Source organism: Somniosus microcephalus, chromosome 2, assembly GCF_052327205.1.
Source record: "Somniosus microcephalus isolate GS21.2 chromosome 2, FLI_Smic_1.0, whole genome shotgun sequence".
Classification (NCBI taxonomy): domain Eukaryota; kingdom Metazoa; phylum Chordata; class Chondrichthyes; order Squaliformes; family Somniosidae; genus Somniosus; species Somniosus microcephalus.
Window position 1 is genome coordinate 158,045,366 of NC_140988.1, and position 24,406 is coordinate 158,069,771.

Sequence of the window (24,406 nt, forward strand, 5' to 3'; positions counted from 1 at the left end):
TTGTTACTACAATTTAAGTCAGGCCACAATGTTCATGCCAGGAACCCATGAGCTACGCCTCGATATATATTCATCATTTCAGAAAGCAGGTGCAAAATACCAGGGTGAACCTGCAAGGGGAAAATGGAAGAAAACATTTTATGTTGCCCAAGGACATCTTTTCTGGACATTGCTATATCCCTTATGTGCATTTGTTGAAATGTAACCATTTGATCAGAATTGTTGGGAGTGTACGCGATGGGAAATCTATCACTTATTGGTAGTGCAGTGTGACGGCTGGATTACTGAGTTGCAGTTGTTTGTGCCCATTGCATTGCTTGTTTTGTGGGTGGGGCTGCAGTGCTGACTCTGCTGAAGCTGAAGCTTGCCCCCCCTCCCCCGGCTGTCAGTCAGTCTGTTGTGTGATGCTGGGCGGACTCTGCGAGCCGAGGAAGCGGAAGTGTTGCTGTGTCGGGCCAATCTGCTTTGGCTGCCACGTTGGTGGAGACGTGGACTTGTGGGACCGGCGGCGGCAGTGGGACCGGCCCGGGAGCGACAGGCTGAGCCGCAGCGCGGAGAGTGGCGGACTGGAGCCAGAGGTGAGCGGGGGGCTGGGGCCGCCGTGTCGGAGCCTCTTGTGCTCAGCTCTGGGCCTCGGCAGCCGGTTCAGTGACTCCCAGCTGAGCGCGGGGGAGCTGCAGCGGGCCGGGCCGCCTGGTGCGGCGGCTGCGCTGCACGGAATCTGCTGTAATTTGTTTTATTTTGTTTTTGCTGCCGCACCGACCCGGTTCGGTGTTTCCTGGAGTCCGGCCCTGAAACTTCCTCATTTCTCCGCGTCTTTGCACCGATCCAACTTTCCGTGACCTGTAACCTCTGTTCCTCGGCACCCCCAGTCTGTCTCCTGGTTTTAATGTTTCATTTTGTTTTACGTTGACGTACACTATATAAATGTTGTATCATCAGTGGGTTACTCACTGTATACTACCTGTCACCAATACTGAGGGGTCTATCTGTCTCTGTCTATCCTGTCTGTCTCTAATCTATTCTATCTTTGCATGATCTAGGGGTTTGTAAGTGAATACTGTTCTGGATCACTTCCCTTCCCTTGGTTCAGGGATGAATGTTGGCCAGATCGCCCATGTTTGCCACATAGTGCTATTTATGTCAGCTGAACAGGCAGTTGAAGCCTTGGTTTAATCCCTCATCCAAAAAACTGCACCTCTGACAATGCACTGAAGTGTCAGTCTAGGTATTGTGCTCAAATCCTGGAGTTAGGGCATTGTGGGAGTACTTTCATACTTTCACCACAAGGACTGCAGCGGTTCAAGAAGGCGGCTCACCGCCACACCTTCGGGCAATTAGGGATGGGCAATAATTGCTGGCTTTGCCAGTGATGCCCACATCCCAGGAACAAATATTAAAAATATGTAGCGCTCTCTCTCTTCCATACTCTCAGACATATAAAGATGTGATAATTTGATGGATGAACAGAAGAACTTGCTTTTCTCAAGATGGAGCGCACAGTGCATCCTATAATTCAATAAAAACTACTTTAAGAACCCATTAATGCTTAAAATCTGCTGTTTGCACCAAGAGAGATGGGAGGGAAACTGTGAATCTTAATTCTGAACCCAATACAGCATATCACTCGTGCAAGGCCTGTAGCACTCTCTAGGTGTCAGCTGCGGCTCAGTGATAGCACTCGCCTCAGTTCAAGCCCCACGCTAGAGACTTGAGCACAAAATGTAGACTGACACTCAAGTGCAGTACTGAGGGAATGCTGCATTGTTGGAGGTGCTGTCTTTGGGATGAGATGTTAAACTGAGTTCTCAGGTTGACATAAAAGATCCCATGGCACTATTTCAAAGAAGAGCAGGGGAGTTATCCCCGGTGTCCTCGCCAATATTTATCCCTCAACTCACTTCACTAAAACAGATTATCTGGTCACATTGCTGTTTGTGGGAGCTTGCTGTGTGCAAATTGGCTGCTGCATTTCCTACATTACAACAGTGACTCCACTACAAAAGTACACCAATGGCTGTAAAGTGCTTTAGGACATCCTGAAGTCGTGAAAGGCACTGTATAAATGCAAGTCTTTTCTTTCTTCCTCAGTTTTCTGTTCACTTCATGTCAAGTTTTAGCACCTTCCTAAGTGTCACACATTCTTCCTGTGTGAACCACAGTTACATTTGCGTACATCACAGCCAGGTCCAATCCTGTCCTCCTCCAATATTCACATATGTACTTTCCAGCAGGAATGAGAATCTTGGCTGATGTTTTCTCCCACCCTGTCACTAGCTCAGGGACACTGTCCCAGCTGAGATCAGATACACAGCACAGAATGGAAATCAACCCCGAGACCTTCTAATCTTTATGACCTGGATAATACCCTTACCCACTTGTTACTGGGGCAGCCGAGATTATTCTTTTTAATACTATTGCTCCAATGTTAAAGATATGTATGGGAGTTCAGTTAGTGTGGGTCTGATTCTTTATTGATCAATTAGAAAGATCAGTTGCAGCTTTTATGGTAGCCTTGCCTATGCTTGGCTCTATTGGGAGCACTTTTACCTGTGAGTCAGAAGATTATGGGTTTGAATCCCACTCCAGGAGTTGAGCGCACAATTTAGACTCGCACTTGAGTGCAGTACTGTACTCTGTCGCACTCATCAGAGGTGCCATTCTTCATATAAGATGTTAAACCAAAGCTGGATCTGACCCTTTCTCCCGCTTTCAGAATTCCCGTTCTACCTGGACCCCTCCCTCTGGCCTTTTACCCTCTCTAGATCTTTTCATTGCAAACTGCCACCGTGACATCGGCCGTCTCCATTTCTCTGCTTCCCTCACTCAATCCAACCTACCTCCCTCTGAACTTGCAGCACTCCGTTCTCTCAGATCCAACTCCGACATTGTCATTAAACCTGCTGACAAAGGTGGTGCTGTTGTTGTTTGGCGAACCGACCTCTACCTAGCCGAAGCTGAACGGCAACTCTCCGACCTTCCTCCTACCTCAACCTGGACCATGACCCCACTACTGAACATCAAGCCCCCGTGTCCAAGACTGTCACTGACCTCATCTCCTCTGAAGATCTCTCCCCCCCCCCCCCCGACCCCATGGCCACCAACCTCATAGTCCCCCAACCCCGCACAGCCCGCTTCTACCTTCTTCCCAAGATCCACAAACAGGACTGCCCTGGTAAACCCATCGTTTCAGCCTATTCTTGCCCCACGGAACTTATCTCTTCCTATCTCGACTCTATCTTTTCTCCCCTTGACAAGTCTCTTCCCACCTACATCCGCAACTCTTCCGACGCCCTCCGCCACTTTAACAGTTTCCAGTTTCCCGGCCCCAACCGCCTCCTTTTCAGTATGGACGTACAATCCCTCTACACTTCCATCCCCCACCAGGATGGCCTGAGGGTGCTCCGCTTCTTCCTTGAACAGAGGCCCAACCAGTCCCCATCCACCACCACCCTCCTCCGCCTGGCTGAACTTGTTCTCACATTGAACAACTTCTCCTTTGACTCCACTCATTTGCTCCAAATTAAAGGTGTTGCTATGGGTACCCACATGGGTCCTAGCTATGCCTGCCTTTTCGTGGGAAATGTGGAACAATCTTTGTTCTGGTCCTACTCGGGTCCCCTCCCTCACCTCTTTTTCCGGTACATTGATGACTGTATCAGTGCCGTCCCCTGCTCTCGCCCTGAACTAGAAAATTTCATTCACTTTGCTTCCAATTTCCACCCTTCCCTCCCTCACGTGGTCCATCTCTGACTCTTCCCTTCCCTTCTTCGACTTCTCCGTCTCCATCTCTGGGGATAGGTTATCGACCAATATTCACTACAAGCCCACTGACTCCCACAGCTACCTGGACTACACTTCCTCCCACCCCGCCTCCTGTAAGGACTCTATTCCATTCTCCCAGTTTCTCCGTCTCCGCCGCATCTGCTCTGACGATGCCACCTTCCATACCAGTGCTTCCGACATGTCTTCCTTTTTCCTCAACCGAGGCTTCCCCTCCACTGTGGTTGACACGGCCCTCGACTGTGGTTGACACAGCCCTCGACCGTGTCCGTTCTATCTCCTGCACGTGCCCTCGCCCCCTCCCCTCCCCTCCCTCCCGGAACCACGATAGGGTTCCCCTCGTCCTCACCTTTCACCCCACCAGCCTCCACATTCAACGGATCATCCTCCGCCATTTCCGCCACCTCCAGCGTGATCCCACCACCAAATGCATCTTCCCCTCCCCTCCCCTTTCAGCATTCTGTGGGGACCGCTCCCTCTGTGACACCCTAGTCCACTCCTCTACCACCCCCAGCTCCCCTTTGCCCGGCACCTTCCTGTGTAAGCGCAGGAGATGCAACACCTGCCTTTATACCTCCGCCCTTCCCACTGTCCAGGGCCCCAAACACCCCTTCCAGGTGAAACAATGATTTACTTGTACTTCCTGCTATTTAATATACTGTATTCGCTGCTCACGATGTGGTCTCCTCTACATTGGGGAGACCAAACGCAGATTGGGTGACTGCTTTGCGGAACACCTCCGTTCAGTCTGTAAGGGGGACCCCAAGCTCCCGGTGGCCTGTCACTTTAATTCACCGCCCCATTCCCACTCAGACCTCACTGTCCTCGGCCTCTTGCATTGTTCCATGGAAGTTCAGCGTAAGTCGAGGAACAGCACCTCATCTTTCGATTAGGCACTCTACAGCCCTCTGGACTCAACATAGAGTTCAACAATTTCAGATTATAACCTCGGCCCCTATCACATATATATATAATATATTTTTTGTTTTCTTCCCTCCCACACGGCAGCTGTCCTTCACTCTGCCAGCGCAATTCACACTCCATCTAGAGCCATCCTTTGTTCCTTAACCTGTCCCATTACCACCTCCTCTTGCCTTGAATATCTCTTAATGTCTCTCAATGTTTCTTAATCTCTCCTGCTTTCTATCCTATCACTGACCTTCCCTTTTGTTCTTTCATCCCCTCCCCCTTTTCCCAGCCCCCACTTGCTTTAAAATCTATTCTATTTCCTGCTTTTTTCCAGTTCTGACGAAGGGTCTTCGACCTGAAGCGTTGACTCTGTTTCTCTCTCCACGGATGCTGCCTGGCCTGCTGAGTTTTTCCAGTGTTTTCTGTTGTTTCGGATTTTCAGCATCCGCAGTATTTTGCTATTGTATGTCTGTTTTCTAGTGGATGTTGATCTCATGGCATTTCTCAAAGAAGAGCAGAGCTGTCCCAATGTCCTCATCCTTGTTACCTTTTTATTGCAACTTGGTGACCTGCTGATAACTCTTGGCAGAATTCTATCATTCGCTGCAACAAATAGTTTTCTTCTAAGTTTTCAGCTAACGGTGCACTGATGAGTGCATTCTGAATGTCTACTCATTTTGGGAAGAAATAGAAGAAACTTGTGGAACTTCTAACCTTTAGTTTTTGAGTCTTGCTAGTATTGTGCGTATGCCCTGTGATCACTGTTTTGTGGGAGGGAGGAGAGTTGCTGTCGTTGCTGTGATACCAAGTTGCAATTAATTCTGGAAAAAAAACATTTGGGGATTCGAAATCTAGCATCTAAAAACCAAGAATTCTGATGTACCAAACTGCTCCCAATTTCTGCAGCTGGGCAGAATTCCTGATTCAAGCATAAATCGTTCCAAGTTGCTTCGTTTGTAATTGTTGGCATGCTGGAGCTTGTTCCGACGACCACAGTAGCAGCTGAGTGCAGTCATTTTCCCCGCTTGTCTCAACGAATTGGCTACAACGTGCCCAAAACTCCATGCGCCTCACAGCTGCCCGATTTCACCGAGAATCAGAAACAGAGAATTTAAAAAAAATTGATTGATGTAAAGAGGTGGATTTACAAAAACTTACAAATTGGCTTACCTTTATTGTAAATTTTATATAGTTTTTTTTATTTGTTCCTGGGATGTGGGCATTGCTGGCAGGGCCAGCATTTATTGCCCATCCCTAATTGCCCTTGAGAAGGTGGTGGTGAGCCGCCGCCTTGAACCGCTGCAGTCCTTGTGGTGAAGGTACTCCCACAGTGCTGTTAGGGAAGCAGTTCCAGGATTTTGACCCAGCAACGATGAAGGAATGGCGATATATTTCCAAGTCAGGATGGTGTGTAACTTGGAGGAGAACATAGAGTTATACAGCACAGAAAGAGGCCCTTCGGCCCATCGCGTCCGCGCCGGCCGTCAAGCCCCGTCTAATCTAATCCCATTTTCCAGCATTTGGTCCGTAGCCTTGTATGCTATGGCATTTCAAGTGCTCATCCAAATGCTTCTTGAATGCTGTGAGGGTTCCTGCCTCTACCACCCTTTCAGGCAGTGAGTTCCAGATTCCAACCACCCTCTGGGTGAAAAAGTTTTTCCTCAAATCCCCTCTAAACCTCCTGCCCCTTACCTTGAATCTATGCCCCCTTGTTATTGACCCCTCTACTAAGGGGAAAAGTTCCTTTCTATCTACCCTATCTATGCCCCTCATAATTTTGTACACCTCAATCAGGTCCCCCCTCAGCCTTCTCTGCTCCAAGGAAAACAACCCCAGCCTGTCCAGTCTATCTTCATAGCTGAAGCACTCCAGCCCAGGTAACATCCTGATAAATCTCTTCTGCACCCTCTCCAAAGCAATCACATCCTTCCTATAGTGTGGCGACCAGAACTGCACACAGTACTTCAGCTGTGGCCTTACCAGCGTTTTGTACAGCTCCATCATAACCTCCCTGCTCTTATATTTTATGCCTCGGCTAATGAAGGCACGTATCCCATATGCCTTTTTAACCACCTTATCCACCTGTTCTGCTGCCTTCAGGGATCTATGTACATGTGCACACCAAGGTCCCTCTGATCCTCTGTCTTTCCTAGGGTCTTACCATTCATTGTATATTCCCTTGCCTTGTTAGTCCGTCCAAAATGCATCACCTCACATTTTTCAGGGATAAATTCCATTTGCCACTGTTCCGCCCATCTGACCAACCCATCTATATTGTCCTGTAGCCTGAGGCTTCCCTCCTCGCTATTTACCATCCCACCAATTTTCGTGTCACCTGCAAACTTACTGATCATACCTTTTTACATTCACATCCAAATCATTAATGTAGACCACAAACAGCAAGGGACCCAGCACCGATCCCTGCGGTACCCCACTGGACACAGGCTTCCAGTCACAAACAACCTTCCACGATCACCCTCTGCCTTCTGCCACTAAGCCAGTTTTGGATCCAATGTGCCAAGGCACCCTGGATCCCATGGGCTCTTACCTTCCTGACCAGTCTCCTATGCGGGACTTTATCAAAAGCCTTACTGAAATCCATGTAAACCACATCCACTGCACTACCCTCATCCACACACCTAGTCACCCCCTCGAAAAATTCAATCAAATTGGTCAGACATGATCTTCCCTTGACAAAGCCATGCTGGCTATCCCTAATTAATCCTTGCCTCTCCAAGTGGAGACTAATTCTGTCCCTCAGAATTTTTTCCAATAATTTCCCTACCACTGATGTTAGGCTCACTGGCCTGTAATTCCCTGGTTTATCCCTACTACCCTTCTTGAATAATGGTACTACGTTAGCTGTTCTCCAGTCCTCTGACACATCCCCTGTGGCCAGAGAGGTTCTGAAAATTTGTGTCAGAGCCCCTGCAATCTCCTCCATTGCCTCACATAGTAGCCTGGGATACATCTCGTCCGGGCCTGGGGATTTATCCACTTTTAAGCCTGCTAAAACCTCTAGTACCTCCTCCCTCTTGTTGCTAATATGTTCAAGTACATCACAGTCCCCCTGCCCGATTTCTATGTCCACATCGTCCTTCTCCATAGTGAACACAGATGCATACAGGTGGTGGTGTTCCCATACGCCTACTGCTCTCGTCCTTCTAGGTGGTAGAGGTCGTGGGTTTGGGAGGTGCTGCCGAAGAATCCTTGGCGAGTTGCTGCAGTTCATCTTGTAGATGGTACATGTAACATTTGCATATTGATTTATCATTGGCCCGCAGGCATCTGTAAGGAATACCTATTATATTCACGTGATCATATGCTGAGTTGTCATTGGCCTGCAGGCATCTGTAAGGACTGCTATTGTTTAGAAGACCCAGGGGGTCCTGACTCCATTTTTGTCCACACGGTGCTGTATTGATTGAGAAAGCTTACAGACCTGATGCTTCAGTAAAAGAGTTTAAACTGTAATACTCCTTTGTCCTGCAATTTATTATTTTTGTACAAAGTGTGCAAAACAAGACAGTACACACTGCAGTCACGGTGTGCGGTGGTGGAGGGAGTGAATGTTTAAGGTGGTGGATGGGGTGATAACCAAGCGGGCTGCTTTGTCCTGGATGGTGTCGAGCTTCTTGACTGTTGTTGGAGCTGCACTCATCCAGGCAAGTGGAGAGTATTCCATCATACTCCTTGTGCCTTGTAGATGATGGAAAGGCTTTGGGGAGTCAGGAGATGAGACACTCGTTGCAGCGTACCCCGCCTTTGACCCGCTCTTGTTGCCACAGTATTTATGTAGCTGGTACAGTTAAATTTCTGGTCAATGGTGACCCCCAGGATGTTGATGGTGGGGGATTCAGCAATGGTAATGCTGTTGAATGTCAAGGGGAGGTGGTTAGACTCTCGCTTGTTGAAGATAGTCATTGCCTGGCACTTGTGTGGTGCGAATGTTACTTGCCACTTATCAGCCTTTGCTGTATCCAGTGCGCTCAGCCGTTTCCTGATATCATGTGAAGTGAATCGAATTAGCTGAAGACTGGCTTCTGTGATGGTGGGGACCTCCAGGAGGAGGCAGATATGGATCATCCACTCGGCACTTCTGGCTGAATCAAGCATAATATTTGACTCTACAGGTATTCATTGCTTAATTAAACAATCGTGCATAAATACTGAGGAAGATGATGGTTAAGTTTGGCTATCACAGGAGCATCAGTTAGGCATTTCTCGACAGCCATGCAGGGACAATTAGCAGCACACCACCTCAGTGACCAGTGACAGCAGTATTAGCAGAGGCCTGGGTGCAGATCCATCTTCTTGGTGAGGAAATGGCTTCTGTATGGGAAAGCCAAAACAATTTTTTGTGAATATGCTTATCAGAGCAAATGGTAACTTCAATTTGCATATTCCCCACTCAAATCCCCCACTATACTGTATGCATTAAACATTGACATCGTATGAAACAAGAAATAAAAAACTGCTAATGGACCATGTATGATTTGTCCTGTAATAGATCCTTTTTTCCTCCCAACTTATTCAGTCCCTGGTCCAAGCTTTGATCTTAGTTTGTGTTCATTTCAGCTGAGTCAGCAGTAGGTTTGCTACAGTTGGCCTGAACAGCCCACAATCAGGGAGGGAATAATCTGCCATTGGTCCACTCCAGATTGCTAACCAGTGACTCCTGCTCAAAGTACACGTGTGTAGTCTTTCGATGAGAATAGGATCAGGCTTGGATGTGATTGAACTCCCTCCCATGGTGATTGACTAGCCTGTTGGAACTTCAGGTCTGGGCTTGTGCATGAAGAGAGAGGAATGCACGCTGATTGGTGTGTCAGCATGCTATGTTATGCTGCTTTGTGTCACAAGCTCAACGCATTCACATTGATGTATTCAGCAGCCCCAAGGCGGGGCTAAACCTGATGGCAGATTGTAGGATCCACAAAAGTCTTGGGTGTGTGTTGTCATTGGCCCTCCAGAGGTCAGTTTGTTTATGTTCAGTGGTGCTGTCATTCGTAAGACAACCACAGTTAACAGCATTCCATCTAGGTAAAAGTAGCTTTCGTTGAAGGTTAATCACTTGATAATAGCTTTTGGGCCATCTCCAAGTGTACATAATCTTGGAAATAATCTGATCAAATTTTTCAGATTTAATCGTCTTTCCAGCTACGACCTGTGAGAACATCCTATCTTTCTCTCTCACCAGTCCCACCAACGTGGAATTCACAATTAAGTCAGAGCCCCAAGCCTCCTTATTTCCCCTCACCATCAATTTTGTTAGTCCGTACTTGTATTTCTTACAGATTTTTTTTCTTGAGAATTCTTTTGATACATTTTGTGAATAAATAACTAGGTGAGGTGGGGGAAAATCATTCCATTAAAATAGTTGAATCTGGTAATCATCATCATTACATCTACTCTCTTCATAACCAGTCAGCCTAACATCGGTAGTGGGTAAACTTGTGGCGACCATAATGCGGGATAAAATTAATACTCACTTGGAAAGATGTTGGTTAATTAGGGGCAGCCAGCATGGATTTGTAAAAGACAAATTTAATTGAGTTCTTTGAAGAAATAATGCAATGTATTGATACAGACAGAGTAGTGGATGATTTTCAAAAGGCATTTGAGAACGTACTTAAAGGAAGCTATTAATTAAATTACAGCACATGGTATTAAAAGGAATATGGCAGCATGGGAATATTAGCTAAGAAACAGAAAATGCTGGAAATACTCAGCAGGTCGGGCAGCATCTGTGGAGAGAAAAACAGAGTTAATGGCCCAGAAATTCGGGTCTCCACGGGTGAGTACGCACGGGGTACTCACCCGTAGGCCCAATGGAAGTGCCGGTTTCCTGCATGCACTGTGCATGCGCGGGAAACCGGCACTTCCGTTCCTCTGAACGAAGGGGTTCAGAGGTTAAACGCGTGCGCAGGAGGGGCTGCACGTGCGCATCGAACTTCGGTTCTTTTTACAGGTTTTCCCGGGAGGGTAAGTCTCCAGAAGTTAGAAATGTAAAAAGCAGGCGTAAGGCCTGCTTTTTACAAGGTAAGTGGTGAATTAATTAAAATTAAAACATTTTTTCCACAGGTTTATTGTTTTTAAATACTTTAAAGCAAGGTAAGTTTATTTTTAGCCCCGTTAGAAAAGAAATTTTTTTTTCAAAAATTTAAATTATTGTTTAAAATAGTTATTTCATGTAATTTATAGTTTATTTAAAAAAGTGATGTTTTAAAAAAATTTATTTGAAGATTTAGTGCTGTTTTGGGGCCGTAGTATTTATAAGTCTTGACAGCATTTCCTGTCAGACTTATGAATGGAGCATTCCCTGCTCCAATTGGCTCCCCATGGCCCGCGTGATCCCAGTGGATGCATCGAACTAACTGCGCCCCTGGGATGCGCTGGCAGCTGGACCAGGCCCCGGATCGGAATTCCACGGGGGCCCACAGCTCAACGGCCGGCGCGCAAGGTAAGTGCAGATCAGGGGCTTGCACCCGCGGGAAGCCCCCGACCCGAATTTCTGGGCCAATATTTTAGGTCGATGACCTTTCATTAGAACTGGAAAAAGTTGGCGATATATAACAGTTTTTAAGCAAGTGCAGGGGCAGGGAAAGGAGGGGGAGGAATGAATGAAAGGGAAGGTATGTGATTGGATGGAAGGCAAGAGTGATTAAATGACAAAAGGGATGATGGTGCAAGGCAAAAAGGGGTGGCAATGGGATAAGCAAAGAAACAAAAGATGGGTCGAGAGGAACTGTAAATGGCAACAGCAAAACCATTACTAGCACCCGCTATATGGAAAAAATGGGAGCAGTGGTTATGATCTGAAGTTATTGAACTTAATTTTGAGTTCAGAAGATTGTAAAGTGAAAGAGAGAATCGGCTAATGTTTTTTTTGGACTGGAGGGACGTAAACGGTGGGGTACAGTAATATAGTGGTTATAGTATTGGATTTGCCAATCTCACCATAGCAAGTTGTGGAACTGAATTCACTAAATCTGAGTTTATTGGCCTGCACCAGAAAAATGATCCTGAAAGTGGATGGATTGCAAAAGCCCAATTAGGTCATTAATATTCTTCAGAGAAGGGCGTTTGTTACCCATACCCAGCCTTACACTGAGGTTGATTTGTAATGCCCTCTGATGTGGTCCAGTAATCAACTCAGTTATAAAAAGATCCACTCGGGGAAATAAATGTGGCCATGCCAATGTGGCTCATTTTCAGGAGACAATTGGTGGAAAACAAAAAATAAGGGGAAAAAATATGTGACCAGGAACTATATAAATCAGCAGGAAACCTATCTCTCACTGAAACGAATTGCTCAATGACCTCCCAGATCTCAAGATCAGTTTCTCAAAATTTTTCAAATGGGATTGTTCAGATTTGATAAGCAGCCTCACAGTAGTTTCCCTGCCTTTTCCCCTTATTAGAGTTTTAGCTTTAGTGCAAAATGCCATATCCCTATCCATTAAACAGTTGAGCCACAGAAGTTTGTCTCTGCACTGTATACCAGTGTTATCCAAAATTGCTATCTCTAGCCTTATCTGCCCATCCATTCACTTCTTAACATTAGTCCTTTTATGTGTTTTCTGGTGATTCTAAGTGTTAATCTCGAGATGCCGATTTCCCCTAATGTCCAGCACCATGAAGCAGCTCAGTAAAAGTTCCTTATTGCTCCTTATTATACACTTCACACAGACTCCCAGATAACAAGCTTCCCAGCAGCTTTCCGTTTGAACCTGTCTTTATGCCCCCATTAATGTCAGAAGCTTAGTTTGAAGACATGTAACAGTCTCTTTCAAAGCCCAGCATAAGCCCCTGAATGACTTGTACAAAGCAGTTTTTTAGAATAAGAACATAAGAAGTAGGAGCAGGAGTAGGCCATACGGCCCCTCGGGCCTGCTCCGCCATTCAATAGGATCATGGCAGATCCGAATCTAGACTCATGTCCACTTTCCTGCCCTCTCCCCGTAACCCCTAATTCCCTTATCTGGTAGGAAACTGTCTATCTCCATTTTAAATTAATTTAATGTTGCAGCTTCCACAGCTCTCTGGGATAGCAAATTTCATAGATTTACTACCCTCTGAGTGAAGAAGTTTCTCCTCATCTCAGTTTTGAAAGGGCAGCCCCTTATTCTAAGATTATGCCCCCTAGTTCTAGTCTCAGCCATCAGTGGAAACATCCTCCCCGCATCCACCCGATCTAGCCCCCTCACAATCTTATATGTTTCGATCAGATCGCCTCTCATTCTTCTGAACTCCAATGAGTAGAGTCCCAACCTACTCAACCTTTCCTCATACGTCAACCCCCTCATCTCCGGAATCAACCGAGTGAACCTTCTCTGAACCGCCTCGAGAGCAAGTATATCTTTTCTTAAATATGGAAACCAAAACTGCACGCAGTATTCCAGGTGTGGCCTCGCCAATACCCTGTATAACTGCAGCAAGACTTCCCTGTTTTTATACTCCATCCCCCTTGCAATAAAAGCCAAGATTCCATTGGCCTTCCTGATCACCTGCTGCACCTGCATACTAACTTTTTGTGTTTCATGCACCAGGACCCCCAGATCCCTTTGTACTGTAGCACTTTGCAGTTTCTCTCCATTTAGATACAGGTAGACTATCCTTTATCCGAAAACCTCGGGACCAGCCGAGTTTCGGATAAAGGAGAATTTCGGATTTCGGAAGGTGGGTCGGCGGGGGTCGTGCGCACGACTTACGCTGACGCTCAGCGTAAGTCAGTCGGGGTCGGCGGGGTATGCGGGGGGGGGGTCGGTGGTTGTCGGGGCTGGCGGGGTCCGCGGGGGGGTTGGTGGCTGGCGGGGTTGTCGGGGCTGGCGGGGTCCGCGGGGGGGTCGGCGGTTGTCGGGGCTGGCGGGGTCGGCGGTTGGCGGGGGGGGTCGGCGGGGGGTCGTGCGCACGACTTACCCTTTATCCGAACTTCCGCAACCGGAACCCTCTAAAAAACGAAGGTTTTTTCGTTCAGCGTAAGTCGTATGCACGACTTACGCTGAACGAAAAAACCTTCGGTTTTTAGAGGGTTTCGGTTTTCGGAAGTCCGGATAAAGGGTAGTCTACCTGTAATAACTTGCTCTTTGATTTTTTCTGCCAAAGTGCATAACCTTACACTTTCCAACATTATATTGCATCTGCCAAATCTCTGCCCACTCACTTAGCCTGTCTATGTCCTTTTGCAGGTTTTTTATGTCCTCCTCACTCACTGCTTTCCCTCCCATCTTTGTATCGTCGGCAAACTTGGATATGTTGCACTCGGTCCCTTCCTCCAAATCGTTAATATAGATTGTAAAGAGTTGGGGTCCCAGCACTGACCCCTACGGTACACCACTGGTTACTGATTGCCAGCCCGAGAATGAACCATTTATCCCAACTCTTTGTTTTCTGTTAGATAGCCAATCTTCCACCCATGCCAGTATATTGCCCCCAATCCTGTGATTTTTTAAAAATCTTGATCAGTAATCTTTTGTGTGGAACCTTGTCAAATGCCTTTTGGAAGTCCAAATACACTACATCCACTGGTTCCCCTTTATCCACCCTATATGTTACGTCCTCAAAGAATTCGAGCAAATTTGTCAAACATGACTTCCCCTTCATAAAACCATGCTGACTCTGTCCTATTAAATTATGTTTATCCAAATGCTCTGTTACTGTTTCCTTAATAATGGACTCCAACATTTTGCCAGCCACAGATGTTAGGCTAACTGGTCTATAGTTTCCGGCTTTTTGTCTACTTCCCTATTAAGGGTGTTACATTAGCAGTTTTCCAATCTGCCGGGACCTTTCCTGAGTCCAGGGAGTTTTGGAAAATAATCACCAATGCATCCACAATCCCTACCGCCACTTCTCTCAAGACCCTAGGATGTAGGCCATCAGGTCCGGGGGATTTATTCGCCTTAAGTCCCATTATTTTACCGAGTACCATCTCCTTAGTGATTTTAATCGTGTTCAGCTCCTCCCCCCCCCCCCATTGCCCCCTGTTTGTCCAGTGTTGGGATATTTTTAGTGTCCTCTACTGTAAAGACTGATACAAAATATTTGTTCAGCGTCTTTGCCATCTCCATGTTCCCCACCACTAGTTTCCCGGTCCCATCCTCTAAGGGACCAACGTTCACTTTAGCCACCCTTTTTTTTATATAGCTGTAGAAACTCTTGCTATCTGTTTTTATATTTTTTGCTAGTTTACTTTCATAATCTATCTTCCCTTTCTTAATTAATCTTTTAGTTATTGTTTGCTGGCTTTTAAATGCTTCCCAATCTTCTATCCTCCCACTAGATTTGGCTACTTTATATGCCCTTGTTTTCAGTCGGATACTATCCTTTATTACTTTACTAAGCCACGGATGGCTGTCTATTCTTTTACTCCCCTTTTTCCTCAGTGGAATATATTTATCTTGAAAGATGTGAAATATCTCCTTGAATGTAGACCACTGCTCTTGTACCGTTTTACACTTTAATCTGTTTTCCCAGTCCATTTTAGTCAATTCTACTCTCATACCTTCATAGTCTCCTTTATTTAAGCTCAGTACGCTGGTTTGAGATCCAACTCTCTCACCCTCAAACTGAATTTGGAATTCAACCATATTATGGTCACTCATTCCAAGGGGATCCTTTACTAGGACATTTTTTATTAATCCTGTCTCATTACACAGGACCAGATCTAAGATTGCCTGCCCCCTGGTTGGTTCAGTTACATACTGCTCAAGGAACCCATCCCTAATACACTCTATGAACTCTTCCTCAAGGCTGCCATGCCCAATTTGATTAGTCCAGTCAATATGAAAGTTAAAATCCCCCATGATTATAGCTGTTCCCATATTACAAGCCCCAACTATTTCCTGATTTATACACCGACCAACAGAGTTGCAACTGTTAGGAGGCCTATCGACTACGCCCACTAGTGACTTTTTCCCCTTATTATTCCTTATCTCCACCCAAACTGTTTCACTATCCTGATCCTTTGACCCAATATCATTTCTGACTATTGCAGTGATTCCATCCTTGATTAACATAGCAACCCCACCTCCCTTTCCTTCCTGTCTGTCCTTCCTAATTGTCAAATACCCTTGTATGTTTAGTTCCCAGTCATGATCATCTTGCAGCCATGTTTCCGTAATGGCCACCAGATCATACCCATGTGTAGTTATTTGTACCGTCAACTCGTTTATTTTGTTACGAATGCTGCGTGCATTCAGATAAAGAACTTTCAAATATGTTTTCTGACAATTTATTCCTGCTTTTACCCCCTTTACTACTTTACCATTATACATTCTGTCCCTTCCTGACATGCTCTGGTTTTTAATTCCCCCACTGCTACCTTGCTCTATTGCCTTCTCCGTTGTCATTTTTATTTTTCGCTCTCTTAAAACCTCCCCCCCACTAATTAGTTTAAAGCCCTCTCTACAGCCCCAGTTATTCGATTCGCCAGGACTCTAGTCCCAGCACTGGTCAAGTGAAGTCCGTCCCAACAGAACAGCTCTCTCTTGTCCCAGTACTGGTGCCAGTGTCCCAGGAAGCAAAACCCATTTCTCCCACACCAGTCTTTGAACCACGCATTTAACTCTCTGATTTTATTTACCCTAGCCAAATTTGCACGTGGCTCAGGTAGTAATCCAGAGATTATTACCCTTGTGGTTCTGCTTTTTAGTTTGGCCCCTAGCTGCTCAAACTCCCTCAGCAGAACCTCTTTCCTTGCCCTATCTATGTCGTTGGTACCAACATGAACCATGACAACTGGATCCTCCCCCTCCAAGTTTCTCTCCAGCCCAGAGGAGATGTCCTTAACCCTGGCACCAGGCAGGCAACACAGCCTTTGGGACTCTCGCTCTCGGCTGCAAAGAACCCTATCTATCCCCCTAACGATACTATCCCCTACCACTACAACATTTCTTTTAACTCCCCCCACTTGAATGGCCCCCCGCTCCACAGTGCTGTGGCCAGGTTGCTCATCCTCCCTGCAGTCCCCGTTCCCGTCCTCACAGGGAGTAAGAGCCTCAAACCTGTTGGACAAGAGCAAGGGCTGCGGCTCCTCCAACACTACCTCCTGGATCCCCGTACCTGCCTCACTTCTAGTCACACCATCCTAACCCTGGCCACGGACTACATCTGAATTAATTAATCTAATTGGTGTGACTACCTCCTGAAACACAGAGTCCAGGTAACTCTCCCCCTCCCTGATGTGTCTTGGTGTTTGAAGCTCGGACTCCAGCTCTTCAACACGGAGCCGGAATTCCTCGAGCAGCCAACACTTACTGCAAATGTGATCACCGTGAGCATCAATGGTCTCCACCAGCTCCCACATATTGCAGCAGTAACACATCACCTGCTCTCCCATTCTATGTAATTAATTAAATTTATTAATATTATTTTTAAATACCCTCTGCCCCGATTCTAGATGATGAATATCGCACCTTAGAAACTCTAAACCAGAGTTTAAGCTTAGAGAGAGAAATACTCACCAACCAATCACTTACCTGCTTTCTGGTGACGTCACACTTCGATTTCTTTTTACCTCTCTCCTTCCCTCTGTGTTCCGAGTTCGGAGATTGGTCTCGGGAGCCTTTTGTAGCCCCGCTCTGCCGCTGAAACACCCGCCGACGCTCTGAGGCCTTACCTGGTCTCGGGAGCCTTTTATAGCCCCGCTCTGCCGCTGAAACACCCGCCGATGCTCTGAGGCCTTACTTGGGTCTCGGGAGCCTTTTATAGCCCCGCTCTGCTGCTGAAACACCCGCCGACGCTCTGTGGCCTTACCTGGGTCTCGGGAGCCTTTTATAGCCCCGCTCTGCCGCTGAAACACCCGCCGACGCTCTGAAAATGGAAGCTGTGAAACTGCCTCACTAAGCCACTTCAGTACCTGTAATGTTTAGCCTTCTCTCAATCATTGTAGGAACGCTGTGACTCTGCTACACCTGTAATTTTTCACCTGCTCTCTGAGCTGTTTTAAGAAATAGGAGCAGGAGTAGGCCCATCGAACCTGCTCCGCCATTCAATAAGATCATGGCTGAACTTGTACATCAACTCCACTTTCCTGCCCTATCCCCATATCCCTTGATTGCCTTAGTGTCCAAAAATCTATTGATTTCAGTCTTGAATATACTCATCGACTGAGCACCTACAGCACTCTGGGGTAGTGAATTCCAAAGATTCACATTTGTGTGTGTGGGGCAGGGGAAGAGGGTGAACTTTTCAGACTAATCTCTTGAATTTAATTCTGTTATTTCTTTGACTGGTTCGTAATTTATACTTGTCCAACCCTATCTCTTTTATTAAAAATTGCTAAAAATTGAGCATTCCTTGTCCTCAATTCCCCTTTGATTTTTTTTTAAAATTAAAGGCATTCTGTGAGTGTTTCCACTGAAATTTGTCAAATGCATTTTGTTGGGTTGTACACTGAAATTTTGGTGATGAACTACATTATTCTCTGTCGGTTGTCTTCTACCTACGTCAGTTACTGGCAAAAGTGATCTGGTAAAGACAGCTGACTTTTCTGAATGATTTTTGAGGTATAAAACCCAAATAGCTAGTCATGGTATTCAACTGACGGTGAAGCACAGCGATTTTGATGGGCATCTGTTCTTCGTTCAGATGTACTTTGATAGTATGCCACCTAGCATGTAATAAAATAACAATTTTTTGGACATATTTTGCTTGTTGGTAATCAGTATCCCTTTTTTTCTGTATTTCAGTAGCATTCTTCTGCCAATTACTACTATCTCCAGTATTATTTATTTTTTAAAGAAAATTCCTCCCTCCCATTTTGTGATGTTATTTTCTGCTTCTTCTGAGATCCTTCCATACCTGAGGAGATGAACTGGTGACCTGTCCCAGTATTAATGGCACTTTGTAAACAGTCATTGGGTGAGCTACAGTGGCCTGTTGAATTTTTTTTGTCCTCTTCCTTCCGTGAACCATGTTGTTAACCGCCACCACTCTGCTGAACATATTACTTATTTCGTAAAATATATATACATTTTTAACAAAGGTTATAGGTCATTCTGAATTTGCTCTTTCTGGGAAAATTAATTTAGTGTAGTTGAGCATAATTGTGGCTTTGACAAAAGGTCATCGACCTGAAACGTTAACTCTGCTTCTTTCTCCACAGATGCTGCCTGACCTGCTGAGTATTTCCAGCATTTTTTGTTTGTATTTCAGATTTCCAGCATCCACAGTATTTTGCTTTTATATAACCAGATTGATTCCTGGGATGAGAGGGTTGTCCTAATGAGGAGAGCTTGAGTAGATTGGGCCTATACTCTCTGGAGTTTAGAAGAATGAGAGGTGATCTCATTGAAACATACAAAATTCTGAGGGGGATTGACAGGGTAAATGCTGAGAGGTTGTTTCCCCTGGCTGGAGAGTCTAGAACTAGGGGGCATAATCCCAGGATAAGGGGTCGGCCATTTAAGACTGAGATGAGAAGGAATTTCTTTACTCAGAGGGTTGTGAATATTTGGTATTCTCTACCACAAAGGGCTGTAGATGCTGAATCGCTGAGTATATTCAAAGCTGAGATAGATAGATTTTTGGACTCTAGAGGAATCAAAGGAGATCGGGTGGGAAACTGGAGTTGAGGTTGAAGATCAGCCATGACCTTATTGAATGTCCGAGCAGGCTTAAGAGGCTCCATGTCCTAGACCTGCTCCTCGTTCTTATGTGTATCTACGGCACTCCGAGAAATGCGATTGATTGATAGCTTGAGGAGTGTCATGGACACTTTTTTTAGATATTGCTAAGTGTTATAAGGTTGTTTTGGTGTCTCATGATCTCTGGGTTACATGCCCAGTACCACATCCACTACATTACTATACCCAGTATGATTGGCCTTGGTCTGTCTGGGATAGGGGAAAATTAGCCACATTTACATTCCTTACCGCTATTCAGTGACTTCTGCTGGAACGGTATGTGTTTATGGATTTTGGATGAGGAAAGGACCAGACTTGACTGTGATGCCCCTTCTCGTCATTAAGTAGTCTGCTGACGATCACTGTTTGGGCTCACACAAGAATAGAATGATCATCTGGGCAAGGTACAGGACGGATGTGGGCACCCATGGAACTTTGGCCAATTTCTATCTTTCCCACAAGTATTCCCTCTCTCTCATACTTGACAAGCTTTTAAAACCCAAGGGTGGCAATTCTTCCAAAATTCTATAGACTCTGGAACAGTTCCCATGGATTGGAGGGTAGCTAATGTAACCCCAATATTTAAAAATGGTGGTAGAGAGAAAACAGGGAATTATAGACCGGTAAGTCTGACATCTGTCGTGGGGAAAATGCTAGAGTCCATTATAAAAGATGTAATAGCAGAGCATTTGGAAAACAGTGACCAGATCGGACAAAGTCAACATGGATTTACAAAAGGTAAATCGTGCTTGACTAAACTACTGGAATTTTTGAGGATGTAACTGGTAGAATAGATAAGGGAGAACCAGTGGATGTGGTGTATTTGGACTTTCAGAAGGCTTTCGATAAGGTCCTGCATTAGAGATTAGCGTGCAAAGTTAAAGCACACGGGATTGGGGGGTAAGGTACTGTCTTGGATAGAGAACTGGTTGGCAGACAGGAAGCAAAGAGTTGGAATAAACGGGCCTTTTTCCGAGTGGCAGGCAGCGACTAGTGGGGTACCACAGGGATCGGTGCTGGGACCCAGCTATTCACAATATATAAATGATCTAGACGAGGGAACTAGATGTAATATCTCCAAGTTTGCAGACGACACAAAACTGGGTGGGCGTGTGTGCTGTGAGGAGGATGCCGAGAAATTCCAGTATGATTTGGACAGGTTGGGTGATTGGGCAGAAGCATGGCAAATGCAGTATAATGTGGATAAATGCGAGGTTATCCACTTTGGTGGCAAAAACAGGAAGGCAGATTATTATTTGAACGGCAATAGATTGGGAGACGGGGAAGTGCAACGAGACCTGGGTGTCCTTGTGCACCAGTCGCTGAAGGTAAGCATGCAGGTGCAGCAGGCGGTTAAGAAGGCAAATGGTATGTTGGCTTTCATAGCGAGAGGATTCGAGTACAGGAACAAGGATGTCTTGCTGCAGTTGTACAGGGCCTTGGTGAGACCACACCTTGAGTATTGTGTGCAGTTTTGGTTGCCTTATCTGAGGAAGGATGTTCTTGCCATGGAGAGAGTGCAGCGAAGATTCACTAGACTGATACCTGGGATGGCAGGAATGACGTATGAGGAGAGATTGGGTCGATTAGGCTTATATTCGCTGGAGTTCAGAAGAATGAGAGGGGATCTCATTGAAACTTATAAAATTCTAACAGGACTAGACAGAGTAGATGCAGGACGGATGTTCCTGATGGCAGGGGAGTCCAGAACCAGGGGTCACAGTCTAAGGTAAAGGGGTAAGCCATTTAGGACAGAGATGAGGAGGAATTTCTTCACCCAGAGAGTGGTGAACCTGTGGAATTCTCTACCACACAAGGCAGTTGAGGCCAATTCATTAAATATATTTAAGAAGTTAGATATAGTTCTTAAGGCTAAGGGGATCAAGGGATATGGAGAGAAGGCAGGGACAGGGTACTGAATTTGGATGATCAGCCATGATCGCATTGAATGGCAGAACAGGCTCGAGGGGCCGAATGGCCTACTCCTGCTCCAATCTTCTATGTTTCTAACCACTACTTGATTTACCTCCTAATCTCTCCTACTTTCTCCACTCTTCCTCCACCACCAACCTTGGTGTTGACATGCACTATAAGCTCTGGCTCTTTACTTAAAAATGAGGATACTTTTCCAGCCGCTTCTGTGTATTTGGTGCTTTCGGACACAATTTCAATAGTTGAGCAACTTTGCTACAACTTATGTTCTTATCCTTTTTGTTTTTATGTCTATTCCAGCACTGAGCTACTTGGTATTTTCTTTCCTTCCCAGCTCAACTAACAAGAATGAAGCTTAAAGAAATCAATCGGACTGCTGTCCAGGCATGGAGTCCAGCTCAGCAACACCCTATTTACCTGGCTACAGGTAAGAGAACTACTGGCATGAAGATGCAGTGGAATAACAATCTGAGAAAACCAAACTGTTCACAAAAATCTTCAGCGCATCTTCCAAAACGAGTATAGTTGTCCACGTTAAAATGAATCAACTGATCTCAACCAAAGCAGCAGCAGTGGCAAGGGAATGGGGGAAATAGAGACAGGAACGTTACATTTAAAAAAAAAAAGTATTTGTTGTCGTGCGGTGAGTAACATTGGCAAGGTGGCATTTATTGCCTATCCCAAGTTTCTCTGAGAAGGTGGTGGTAGTCCTTTGTACAACTGAGCGGTTTGCTAGGCCACTTCGGAGGGCATTAAGGGTCAGCCATGTAGTGTGGACTAGAGTCCTGTGTAGGCCAGATTAGGTTGGGGTGGAAGGTTTCTTTCCCTGAAGATCATTTGTGAACCAGTTGTCATGGTTACTTTTCTACCCGCAATTTATCATATTTACTGAATTCCATTTCACAACTTGCCATGGTGGACTTTGAACTCATGAACACTGGGTTGCTAGTCCAAGACCATAACCACGGCATTACTGCACCCAATATTATTGACCTTGTGGTGTCTGGGATAGGGAAAAATGAGCTATGTTTCCATTCCTTATTACCATCCAATGATCCTACTGGAAAGTATATGTTTGTAGATTTTGAGTGAGGACAGGACCATACTTGGATGTGATGCCCCCTCACATGGAAAATGGTATGCTGACCATTACTGTTTGTGCTCATGAGAAAAGAACAATCATCTGGGTATGGTACAGGAAGGCTGCAGGCACCCATGCAACCAGAGCCCAGCATGAGTGACGGTCTTCAGGGCAAGAGAGAGTTGAAAGGAAATAAATTTGTCTCTTTTATTTGGTCTAGTGGTTCTACTGCTAAAACATGGCTTCTCACCATCAAGTCTGAATTGAAAACCCAAGCTTTAACTGAAAAGCTCCGTTAACCTAATCAACTCAGTGAGTTTTTCCAAGTACTCTTAGGTGGAGCGCTGTGCTGTTGTAGTTCATTGTATTGTCAGATTGAGCACATCCTGGCGAAAGGCATCTGGCATTGATCAGTACTCATGCCAATTAATAACTCTGTGATTTGGGCTATAGAAATTACTTTGGCACTCAATCAGACTAGTGAATGACAATTATTTTTACTTGGTCAAAATAGTTGGACCAAATTAAATGGAATTTGCACCCCATGCATTGCACATGAGTAGAATGTTCTGCTGAATATCTCCCATCTGATCATTGTAAGTGTTTTAGCAAAATAGAACCACAGAGAAACAATTCTACTACAGTACAGTCCAATCCTGATAATTCAAAGTTATTTCTTACGCTGTTGATTTGTCCAATAATTGAAGTGAGTAACATAAATAATACAGCAAAGTGGGAATTTAGTGCTAAAAATTAAATGATCAGATTATTTGAGCTAAGCAACTTTGCATTAAGAGTAGACTGTAGTTTCATGTTTTTCCTTTTTTAAAGAAAATTATTAAAATACATAACTAAATCACATACCTTTAATAAATAATGCTGAAATGCGTTGCGTGACAGTTAAAAGTATACAATGGCCATGTATAGCAGATATATACAGCTGGTGCAACTATCTGGAATACATTACAAAATACCTGTTCCAAGTTGTTTGAACCCAAGTTCTTCTCCACTTGCCAGATTTCTCCTCAGCTTTTACTGTACTTCCAATTGCATTTGTGGAAGATAGACTTACATACAATACACTTTTTTGTTGTAAAATTTAAATGACCGTAAAATGAGCTGGTTGCTCATTATTGCCATATATCCTTATCTACCCATCTCCTTGTATTGTTTGATGCATTCCCTTTCAATTGTTATTTATTGCTGTTTTAAAAATACAAAATTTAAGCGCAGTCAGCTGCAAAAGATTTGCATGTGTGATGGCAAAGTGTGACGATGGACAAATCGTGTGCTAGATGCAGCACTTCAAAAAAGTATATATATTTATATCTAAATAGCTGATCTATGGCGTTGTTCACAATGAATGGGATGTTCTGCTGCTGTAGAGGGGGTGCTGAGGTAGGGAAGTTGGAGAGGGTGCACATCTATAAAAGAATATGAAAAGAGTTTGTAAGAATTCCTCCGAGAGACAATGAAGTAAGTGCTTCTTGATTCCTTCCTGGGAAAAAAATAGTATGTTCCTTACCCATCTATAAATATATTAAAGCTGCGACATCTGCGTGCACTTCTTGTTTACAGAACCTCACTTCCTGTCATCAAGTTTTGTCAATTTTTTTTCATTATATTTCTACTGGAAACTACCTATGTAAACTTGCCACCTTGTAATTACACCCTCCCACCAGTGATGGCACCATAGAACCTCAGTTTTGCATCTCACAGTTCCTGTACTGCAGAGAAAGTCCTATGCTTCAACCAGTTCTACTTTTCTGTTTCCTAAATTGCCATAAATTTTGCTATTTAACTATAAATCATATAAAACTAAATGTGAATTTAAGGTGGGGATTGAAATACATCTGCATTCCTTGGTCCAATTGTCCCCTGTTCTCTAACAGCACTTCACATGAAGACTACACTCCCTGTGTGCAGGGACATGCAATTACGCGGGAGATTGACTAGTGAATAGGTACCACAGTTACATAAATAAATCGCTGCATGTAATATGGGAATCTGCTGTTCATATGTTGAGGGTGTCACTTTTATAACAAAGGCTTAGAAATAGCTAAAACTTTAA

The 24,406-nt window shown here is 45.0% G+C and overlaps 1 protein-coding gene across 8 annotated transcripts in view; it reads left to right on the forward strand.

The window, feature by feature from the left end:
* Positions 1-412: 412 nt before the first annotated feature.
* The window catches only part of sec31a (SEC31 homolog A, COPII coat complex component), a 138,667-nt gene continuing 114,673 nt past the window's right edge, over positions 413-24,406 (forward strand). For 5 of the 8 annotated variants that reach the window (XM_085964844.1, XM_085964890.1, XM_085964880.1 and 2 more), the window contains exons 1-2: positions 413-578; positions 21,589-21,681. In XM_085964844.1, coding sequence (XP_085820970.1) covers positions 21,603-21,681 — 79 coding nt within the window. In that variant the 5' untranslated portion in view covers positions 413-578; positions 21,589-21,602. The remainder of the gene's footprint in view (positions 579-21,588; positions 21,682-24,406) is intronic. The other 3 variants (XM_085964853.1, XM_085964862.1, XM_085964909.1) reach the window with 1 other exon arrangement.